The sequence below is a fragment of the Mesoplodon bidens genome, assembly GCF_964165515.1.
Source record: "Mesoplodon bidens genome assembly, chromosome: 18".
Taxonomy (NCBI): domain Eukaryota; kingdom Metazoa; phylum Chordata; class Mammalia; order Artiodactyla; family Ziphiidae; genus Mesoplodon; species Mesoplodon bidens.
The window spans coordinates 54,044,788-54,055,508 of record NC_138175.1 but is presented as its reverse complement, the minus strand read 5'-3'; the positions used below and the strand labels follow the sequence as shown (position 1 = coordinate 54,055,508).

At 50.2% G+C, this 10,721-nt stretch overlaps 1 protein-coding gene across 2 annotated transcripts; it reads left to right on the top strand.

The window, feature by feature from the left end:
• The first annotated feature begins 5,318 nt into the window (after window positions 1-5,318).
• Window positions 5,319-10,709, top strand: FUZ (fuzzy planar cell polarity protein). 2 transcript variants are annotated; one of them, XM_081215890.1, is made up of 12 exons: window positions 5,770-5,910; window positions 6,058-6,091; window positions 6,352-6,473; window positions 6,752-6,836; window positions 7,058-7,126; window positions 7,352-7,456; window positions 8,278-8,475; window positions 8,622-8,717; window positions 9,067-9,173; window positions 9,249-9,313; window positions 9,395-9,469; window positions 10,477-10,709. In XM_081215890.1, exons 1-12 carry the CDS (start codon window positions 5,828-5,830, stop codon window positions 10,701-10,703), a joined length of 1,266 nt encoding a protein of 421 aa, XP_081072016.1. In that variant the 5' UTR covers window positions 5,770-5,827; the 3' UTR covers window positions 10,704-10,709. The 2 variants fall into 2 exon arrangements, with proteins under 2 accessions (XP_081072017.1, XP_081072016.1); XM_081215891.1 differs by lacking the exons at window positions 5,770-5,910; window positions 6,058-6,091 and adding an exon at window positions 5,319-5,740.
• The last annotated feature ends 12 nt before the right edge of the window (window positions 10,710-10,721 follow it).

Here is a 10,721-nt window from a genome sequence, read left to right as displayed (position 1 = left end):
GGGGCCTGATGTGGGAGACTGAATTATTGGCAGAACTGTCGAGAGCGAAATATATTGAAAGCGGTGCGTCAGCCGCCATTTTTGAGCGGGGCGACCATTCCGACACTAGTTTCAATGGGAGACCTGGTTGCCGTGCAACGCGCACGCTGCCCTTGTTTTCTAAAAGACAGATTAGGTTTCTAGGTTAAGTTCTTTCTGGCTTGGGGGGATGGGGGGGTCGTGTGAAGGGTCCAATCACAGCATCCGAAACGGGGTTACTAGGCAACGCTTTAAGGTTGCAATCAACTCTGAAGGGAGTGCAGCTGTTTTTCCCACCCCGAAAAGAAGCCGAACTCCAACCCAAGTGGAGGTTGCTAAGCAACACCTGCTAGTTGTTTTCTGGGAGAAGAGCCAGAAACTGGCCTAGAACATAAATACGTTCCAGGTGGATTAAAAATGTAAACGTAACAAATGAAAGCATAACGCTGTATAATCCTGAAGACTGGAAAAAGAGTTTCTTATTACAGTAAAGCCGGAGAACGTAAAATATTGAACTGTTTGCATAAGACTCCATGAACCAAGTTGAAAACGATACTGTAAACTGGGAAAGTCATTGTAACTACATAAATACATGTTACTGATCAATAAAAACTAAGGAAAATAGAAATACTTTATTTTTATTTTTTTAATACTTTATTTTTTTAACGGGGAAGGAAACTAAGCAGGCTTTTCAAACACGCAAAAAATATTAAAAATAGCAAATATCTGAAAGCCGCTCATCTTCACCAATTAATAAGTGCTAACAGAGAGTCCAATGACATAGCATTTTACCTTTGTCATGTTAATTAAAGTTGGAAATAATATGTCCATTAGGGTGGGAGGGTTTGGGTGAAATGAGCCGGCTCAGAGGTGATCTAGTGGGGGTGGAAACCAAAACGACTTGCTCCAATGCAGTTTGTCAATATATTTCAAGGTAAAAGAGTGCATTGCTTTGCACTCAGCAGTATCACCATTTTGTCACATGTACTTTATCGATCCCTTTTCTTTTTCTTTGATGAACACTTTTAAAGCAAATCCCAACATATCATTTTACCTCTACATTCTTGACAGGCATCTCTAAAAAGATGGAAAATTTTGCACATAACCACTATGCCATTAACACCCCTAACAAAATTGTGTTATTTCTTGATATCACTGAACATTTAAATCCATAATCAAATTTTCCCAATTCTCTCAAAATGCCTTTTTACAATTGTTTTATTTGTATCAAGATCCAAACAATGACCAAACACGTACTTAGATGGCCTAAATTTCTTTTAATCTAAAGCAGCTCCCTTCTTTTTTATGCTAGGGTAATTAAATTTTTTAAAAATAAGGAAGATAAAAGTAAGTTGGAGAAAGGCAAAATGATAAATAGGTAAGGAGATTAAAATGGTACCTAAAATTGCCTCCTAACCATAAGGAAACTTTTCTTTAGATAAGCTGAATGCGTGATTGGCTCCATTAACTGATTTTTAACCATTTCCGTTAATGTATTACAAACGGTAAGTTAAACAATGAGATATTTTAGCCTGGACTTCAGCTTCTGGCATTATGATACATTAGGTGATATGACATTGTTTTTGTGACATCGGTGGTTTCATAAGTGGTATGGGTAGTCTTCAAGTATCTTCCCTCCCCCACAGAGGAAACAAATTTTAAAAAAAGATGCAGTTGGAATCGAACTTCCTGCCCCAGATGGGACTGCACTGGCATTACCAAGAGCCTGAAGCCAGCTGTGATTTGTAAAACTTAAGTGTAGTTCCCCAGCTGAGCAAGAGCTGTCCAGGGCAGCTGATCTAGTTCCAGGATAGTAACACTCCTGACAACCTGCAGAAGTAGAAGTGAATCCTCCCTAGAGGACTCTGATGAACATCACAAAGACCACCAGCACAGAGGCAAAGATTGAAATTAGAGTCCACAGAAACAACAGTTAACAGATGTAGGTCCCCCACCTCCAGGTACTGGAATTGTCAGGTTCATAATGAACCACAATATGCAAAATAATAGGAGAAATAAAGGACATTAAGTTATCTCGTGCTGTGTAACAAATTACCCCGAAATTTAGTGGATTGAAACAACATTGTTACTTCGCAGTTTCTGTAGATCAGGAATCCAGGCATGGCTTAGCTGGGTCCCCTGCTTCAGAGACTATAATCAAAGTGTCAGCCAGGGCTGTAATCACCTCGAGGCACAACTAGAAAGGATCTTCTCCCATACTCATTCTTGTCATTGTTACCAGGGTTCAGTTCTTCACAGACTATTGGCCAGAGGTTCCACGTGTCACCCACCAGGGTCCTTGGACTCTTTTTTTAAATAATTTTTAAATTTTTATATTATTTTTAGCTGCATTGGGTCTTCATTGCTGTGTGCTGGCTTTCTCTAGTTGCGGCGAGCAGGGGCTACTCTTCGTTTCGTTGCGCGGGCTTCTCATTGAGGTGGCTTCTCTTGTTGCAGAGCACAGGCTCTCAGCGTGCGGGCTTCAGTTATTGTAGCACATGGGCTCAGTAGTTGTGGCTCATGGGTTCTAGAGTGCAGGCTCAGTAGTTGTGGCACACGGGCTTAGTTGCTCCGCGGCATGTGGGATCTTCCCAGACCAGGGCTCGAACCCTTGCCCCCTGCATTGGCAGGCGGATTCTTAACCACTGCGCCACCAGGGAAGCCCCCTTGGGCTCTTTCATCAATAAAAACTGGTAAGAGGCCAGACAAGAAATTCAGGCAAGCCTTTATTGGGACTCTTGCTGCAGCAGGAGGGAGTGAAAACAAGAAAGAGGTGCCCTTGTTTGCTCCATGAGGGGGAGCAAGCCGGTTCCTTAAATGGGGTGAGGGGAGAAACAGTTTTTCGGTAGGAAGTACTTCAGGAAGTAGGAAAATTTTAAATTAACCTGGAAAGATTATCTGAGAGACAAGAAAGAAGAGGAAGAGCAACATGAATCATAAACGTTTATGTAATTACAAATAAATATTGCCTGCATAAAATAAATATATTCAACGAGGGCATAAAAAAAGTCAAACTAAAAGGCTGACAACACTAGTTGGTTAGTCTGGGAGGGAGTTTAATGGAGTTAAGGTGTTATATTCTCTTTGTATTATTTGAGAGAGGGTTTAAGATCTTTAACTTTTTGCTGAATTAAATGTGTAAGGTAAAGTTTCAAGGATAACCAATAAAAATAAAAGAGAATTCGTGTATAAATTTGAAACCAGAAGAGAGAGAAAATAATGGACTGAGGAAACAAACAAAAAATCCAGTAAAAGATAAGAATGGAGGAAAAAAGCGTTGAAAAGGCAGAACAAGAAATATAAAAACAAAATGATAGAAATAAATCTAAATATATCAGTAGAAAATAAATATAAGTGGACTAAAGAAAAATTCATAGAACTACAGGGAGAAATTGATATTTTAGCTTATTTGTTATTTTATGCAGCTTTCCCTCTAGTTTAATGTAATTTAATGTGCAGGGTAAATGTCTTAATATTTCTTATCAGCTATTAGAAATCAAATTCAGAGTGCAGACAAAACATGTTTAAAAGAAACAAATGTGGGCCCCCCTGGTGGCACAGTGGTTAAGAATCTGCCTGCCAATGCAGGGGACACAGGTTCCATTCCTTGTCCGGGAAGAACCCACATGCCGCGGAGTAGCTAAGCCCGTGCGCCACAACTACTGAGCCTGAGTTCTAGAGCCTGCAAGTCACAACTACTGAGCCCACGTGCCACAACTACTGAAGCCTGCGCCCCTAGAGCCTGTGCTCCGCAACAAGAGAAGCCACAACAATAAGCCCGCGCACTGCAACGAGGAGTAGCCCCCACTCACCTCAACTAGAGAAAGCCCGAGCACAGCAACGAAGACTCAACACAGCCCAAAATAAATAAATAAACAATTTTTTAAAAAAATAAATAAAAAATAAAAGAAACAAATGTTTTTTAACATTACTATATATTTTGTAAATATATTTGGATAAATGAGGGCAACTGTTCTCACAAAAGAGAAAAGATCTAGAAAACCATAATTCAAAAAGTCATGTGCCACAATGTTCATTGCAGCACTATTTACAATAGACAGAACATGGAAGCAACCTAAGTGTCCATCGACAGACGAATGGATAAAGAAGATGTGGCACATTTATACAATAGAATATTACTCAGCCATAAAAAGAAACGAAATTGAGTTATCTGTAGTGGATGGACTGTCATACAGAGTGAAGTAAGTCAGAAAGAGAAAAACAAATACGGTATGCTAACACATACATATGGAATCTAAATGGTTCTGTTGAACCTAGGGGCAGGACAGGAATAAAGACACAGACGTAGAGAATGGATTTGAGGACGCGGGGAGGGGGAAGGGTAAGCTGGGACGAAGTGACAGAGTGGCATGGACATCTATACACGACCAACTGTAAAATAGCTAGTGGGAAGCAGCTGCGTAGTACAGGGAGATCAGCTCGGTGTTTTGAGACCACCTAGAGGGGTGGGATAAGGAGGGTGGGAGGGAAGCGCAAGAGGGAGGGGATATGGGGATGTAGCTATGCATGTAGGTGATTCACTTCGTTATACAGCAGAAACTAACACAACACTGTAAAACAATTATACTCCAATAAAGATGTTAAAAAAAGAGAGAGAGGGCTTCCCTGGTGGCGCAGTGGTTGAGAGTCCGCCTGCCGATGCAGGGGACACGGGTTCGTGCCCCTATCCCGGAAGATCCCACATGCCGCGGAGCGGCTGGGCCCGCGAGCCATGGCCGCGGAGCCTGTGTGTCCGGAGCCTGTGCTCCGCAACGGGAGAGGCCACAGCAGTGAGAGGCCCGCGTACAGCAAAAAAAAAAAAAAAAAGAGAGAGAGAAAAGATCTAGCTGACTAAATTGATAACTTAATGAAGATTTACTTCATCACTTTAAACACACAGAGGTGAGAACCTAATGCATGTCAGCATAGGACAGGCTAAATCTACTTTGTTACATCCATAATATAGGTTAGAATAGGACATTCAAAAAAGACGAAGTGTAGTTATACGGTTTCATGAGAAAAAGAAAGTTTGAAAACAACATTAACACAGTAATCATATTTGTGAAAACGTGAATATTCTGTGTTAAACTGTAAAGCTTTTATTTTAGGGAAAGGATTTTAGGAGTATTTTCACATTCTACACAACACACTATCATGTATAAATTCATTACAAATAATATTATTTTCCGATTCTGGAAAATAAAGGATTTCATCTTTCTTTTTCTAACAGCAAAAACAACCATGCCATTTGTGGGTTACTAGGCAACGCGCGCCGGACCAAACCATCCTCGAGGGTGAGGGGGGAGATTTTGCTCTAAAGGAAGTGCTCGGGATTCGTCATGCGGCCATCTTTGAGAGGGGCACAGCTGTTTCTAGCCTTAAAAGAGAACTAGGACTGAATGGTGGTTGCTAGGCAACGCCTAGGCACTGTCGCCATCGTTGAGTGTGGCATAGTACTGCCACTACAAAACGGAAAGCCAAGCCAAAGCGGTTGCTAGGCAACCCCTCGGCACCGTCGCCATCGCCATCTTTGAGTGTGGCACAGCTCGTTGTCAATTTAGAATGTGAAACGTACCAGTTTACGTGATGGTTACTAGGCAACGCCTTGGCGCAGTCACTACCTTCAAGTTGGGCTCTTCATTCTCTTAGTTAAAGAGTCAAACCTCCTCAAGGAGCGACGAGGAAGCTTCGCAAATACAATTAGCCGCCATCTTTGTTAGAGGTATCGTGACTTCCGGCTGGGGCGGAAAAGAGCGTAACGGGGCTCGGGGGAGGTGCGGGAATAGGAGTTGATGGGGGTTTGAGTTGGATGAAGAAAGCGGGAATCCAGTCCTCTTCCAGTCAGCTCCCCGTCTCGCCCTCTGTCGGCTTCGGACCGCAACCTGACTTAGTGTGACTACCGGCATGCTCCAAGGCGGGCATTGACTGTCCCCACGAAGGGACTGGGAAGCGGGGGTTCCAAATGGGGGAGGAGGGGACCGAAGGCACCGTACATCTGCTGTGCCTCGCGGCATCCAGCGGGGTCCCTCTGTTTTGCAGGAGCAGCCGCGGCGGCGCCCCCGCCCGCCAACAGGTGGGGCCCCGGGCGCCTGGATCTCCGAAATAGAAGGGGCTTAGATGCTTGGACTCTGGGCCTTCAAGGGAGTAGGGGCTGGGGAAGTTTCAGTATTGAGTTTGGAGGGTCGAGGGTGCAATTGACCAGTGATCCTGGTTCCCCGAAGAGGAGGGGCCAGGAGGTCTAGAGAGAGGAGGGGGTTGGGGACCTGAGTCATTGGTTCCCATAGAGGGACGGGATTTGGGGGCTCCGGTCTAAAGTCCCCAATCTTTCCCCAGCTCCCATTCTCTGTCATCGGCTCCCTCAATGGAGTCCATATGTTTGGGCAGAATCTCGAGGTGCAGCTGAGCTCTGCGAAGACGGAGGACACAACCGTGGTGTGGAAGAGCTTCCACGACAGGTCTCCAAGGGTAGCTTGGGGGCAGGGCCAGGGTGATAGCCCCTGTTGAAGACAACCCCGAGGCCATCCAGCTCTCCAACGCCAGCTGTTTACCTGGTTGTGGGATCTTTGACAAGTCAGTTACCCTCTCTGATCCCTGAGTGTCTCTGAATGAAAAGCAGGTTGTGCTCGGGCATGTACGTAGCTGGCATCCAGGATCAAGGGCAGACCCTACTCTCCTCCCTGCCTTGTTTCCTTGGCCTGGACTCATTCTTCCTTCTCACCTTCCTTTCTCACAGCATCACCCTCATTGTTCTGTCATCTGAGGAGGGCACCTCGGAGCTGAGGCTGGAGAGACTACTCCAGATGGTGTTTGGGGCCATGGTGAGACTCCCCAACCCTCTTTTCCAATCCCAGGAACCTGAACTCTCAGCATCCCTCTCCCTCGGGACCCAGGAATCCTGGAACCCAGTCCCTCCTGCCTCGGACTAAGGAGTCTAGATCCCCAGTTTCCTCCTCCTGCAGACACAGGAGTCTGAGTCCCAGCCCCTCCTGTCTTATAACCAGTTATCCAGGTCCCCTGCTCTCCTATATGGTTCTTCTAGGTTCTTCTTGTGGGACTTGAAGAGCTGACCAATATCCGCAACATAGAAAGACTGAAGAAGGAGCTGAGGGTGAGGCTGCAGGACATGAGGATGGGAAGTTAGGATACCTGGTTACTGATATTTGGGAACTACAGTTCCCAGAAGCCCCCGGGGCAGCCTGACCCAGTGGGTTCAGGGGGCAGCTTGGTTGTCTGACACCCCTCAGCAAGGCCCAGTAGGGCCAGTTTTCTGAGGAGGAGGCAGCAGATCTGGGTACTACCTGGGTCCTAGGCTTCTTCATTTTCCCTCTGCTAGGCCAGTTACCGCCTCATCGACAGCTTCCTTGGGGACTCAGAGCTCATCGGGGACCTGACCCAGTGTGTGGACTGTGTGGTTCCTCCAGAGGGGTCCCTGCTGCAGGTATTGGGAATGCCTTGTAAACTCTTAAAACTGTCCCTCTGGCCCTGGCTCAGTCCCCATCCTCTTACCCTTGGACCATTGCCTCAACCTCTTCCTATCCTTTTGGCTTCTAGTCCAACCCCCGCCTTGACCCCGGAAGGATCTTTCTACACCGAGCTGCCCCTGCCCCTCCCCTGGTCACAGTCCACCCGTGGCTTTCCATCACCCCCAGGACAAGGTCTCAGCCCCTCAGCCTGGTGTTGAGGACCTGAGGAATCTGACGCCCGCCAGCCTGCTCGCCCTAATCTCTACTAACTCCACGGTCCACCCTCTCCCAGCTGCCTCATGAGTCTCACAAATCCCCACAGCTTCCCAGCTTCCCTGCCCTGGCACATCCTGTTCCTTCTGCCTCGGAGATCTCTATCTCCCCTTCCTTAAATATTGCTCTGGATTCATCTGGCATGGCTTGCCTCCCAGCATTGTGACTCTCGGCAGGTGACTTGACCTCTCTGAGCTTCAGTAGGTGGTAGATTGCGCCTACCTGGCATATAATACAACGCGATAAACCGTAGCTGCTGCTGTTACAAGTATTAGCTTCAGTAGGACGTGTCAGGCTATGTAGCAATCACCCTACCTGTTTAATTTCACACTGTGACTTGGGATGGTACCTGCATGTGAAGGTGAAGGAACTCAGGCCCAGGGAGAGTGAGACACATGAGCGTGGCCACCAGGCAAGCTTTGAATTGTATGGCCATCTCTTCCCACTCCTTACGCACCTGGGAAGTCACTGTCGGTCCTGCTCAGGTCTCCTGACTCGCAGCCGGCCTGCCTCCCTTACCCAGGAAGCCCTCTCTGGGTTCGCCGAGGCTGCGGACACAGCCTTCGTCAGCCTGGTCGTGTCGGGCCGGGTGGTGGCAGCGACAGAGAGCTGGTGGCGGCTGGGGATGCCGGAAGCCGTGCTGCTCCCCTGGCTGGTGGGATCCCTGCTGCCGCAGGCCGCTCGCGACTACCCGGTGTACCTGCCTCACGGGAGTCCCACGGTGAGTGAGTGGATGGGACGGGCAGGGGGAAGGTGGGGGCGGGGAGAAGCGCGCAAGGGGTGGGACCTGGAGGCTTTCTCGAGGAGGCGGGGCTTGCGATGAGAAGGGGAGGAGCTCCGGCCAGCTCACCCTGCGGGCTGCCTCAGGTGCCGCACCGGCTTCTGACCCTGACGCTCCTGCCGGGCTTGGAGCTGTGTCTGCTCTGCGGGCCGCGCCCTCCCCTCAGCCAGCTGGATGCACAGGTGAATCTGGGCTACGTCCCGCTCTTCCCCTGTTTCACCTGCTACCCGCGAGCCCCGGCCCTTCTCTGAGCACCCTGACCCGCGAGTGCGCTCTTTACGCTTGACTCGCCCTTGGTTCCGCCCCCGCCCCTCTTAGGCCCCGCCCCCTTCGGGCCATGCTCCAATCACCGTCCCCGCAGCTCGGCCCCTCTTTCCCTCTTACAGCATCCTTCCAGGCCTCGCCCCTTCCACGGTCCCCTCTGCCCTCTGCCCTCGTGTTCTCCCCTGCCCTGGCCAAACCGCCTTCTCTTGGTATCCCCCCGACCACACCCACCGGCCCCGCCTCTCTCGCTGACCACGCCCCCTGCAGCTTCTGGAGCGCTGGTGGCAGCCACTGCTGGACCCGCTGCGGGCCTGCCTGCCGCTGGGATCCCGAGCGCTGCCCGCGGGCTTCCCCCTGCACACGGACATCCTCGGGTAGGGCTCAGACTGGGGAGTGCGTTGGGGGTCCTCATCCCCTCTTTTCTGGCCGTGACACCTCTTTTCCCACAGGCTGCTGCTCCTCCACCTGGAACTGAAACGTTGCCTCTTCACGGTGGAGCCCTCGGGGGATCAAGGTGACTGAGAGGAGGGCGGGGCCGGGAGGGGCGTGGGCTGGGGAGGGGCTCTCTGTTACCCTGTCCCTCTTCCCCCTTCAGAACCGTCTTCTGAGCAGCGTCGGCGCCTCTTCCGCTCCTTCTACACCCTGGTCACCGCCACGCACTTTCCACCAGGTCAGCGGCGGGCACAGCGCCCCCTTTGCACAGGCTGGGACACTGAGTCCCAGCTCTCATAAGGTGATGGTGGGGAAACTGGTAGGAGAAGCCAGCTGTGAAGTGGGCTTGGCTGTCTGTGAGGACTGGGCGGTGCACACTGACAGGAAGGCAAGGGAGGGGCAGGGAAGTCCCAATCGGCAGGTTTCAGGACCTCCTGGCTAACCCTAATAGTTAACACTGAGGCCTCATGTCCTGCCAAGTGCTTTTCTGTGTACTCACTCACTTCATCCTCATAGGTGAGGGCTATCTCTTGTTACGTCATCATTCCCATATTATGGATGAGGAAACAGGCTCAGCTAATAAGCAGCAGAGCCACGATTCAGCCAGGCAAGCCTGGCTCCCACATCCACACACTCCTGCTCTAGTGCTGCAAGTACACGCTTTGCCAATAGTCTTGGGTGGAGTAGGGGTGGTAGATTCCACGGAGCCCAGGTCCGGAAGGAAAAGTTGTCACATACGACCTGTGAGGCCCAGAGAGACAAAGGAAGGGACCTAGAGTGGCACTACCACCCCAGCGAAGACCCTGATGAATGTAACAAAATGGTAAAAAGCTCCACCTGGAAGGGGCAGACGACTGTCCCTTCCTAGCTATGTGACTCCACCTCCCAACCTGCTTCCCACCTGTAAGTGGGGCAGGGTCCTCAGAAGGGTTACGGGAGGTCTTCCCTGGAGCCCAGCGCCCGGCACCTGGGAAACATCTCCTGCGTGTTTATGACCTGTATTGCTAAGCAGATTACCTAGGGCTGCACACGCAGTGTCCCCAGGAAAGTGGGGGACTGAGGCTGGGTGGGAAGAGGGGGAGAAGGTCCGTGATCTTCTCAGGTCCCGACAGCTGGCTGGAGCTGTAAGGCTCTCCTCTGTCAGGAGTCAGACTTAGGCCCGGGATGGGGGGTGGCCCCCGCAGGTTGGCATCCTAATTGTCCAGGCCCCACTGGTCACCTCGGCCCTCCCTGTCCTTCCTTCAGAGGCGGGGCAGCCAGAGGAGAAGGCGGAGGAGGTGGTCCATCGGGCACAGGTACCAAGAGCCTGCTACCTGGTGTTGGGGGCTGAGGAGCCAGGCACAGGATGGCGACTGGTGGCCCTGCAGTTGGGGCCACGGCGGCTGCTGCTGCTGCTGTCTGCTCAGAGCCCCACGCATGGGCTGAGGGGCCTAGCCACCCACACTCTGCATGCCCTCACCCCACTCCTCTGACCGCTGGGCGTGAGCGCC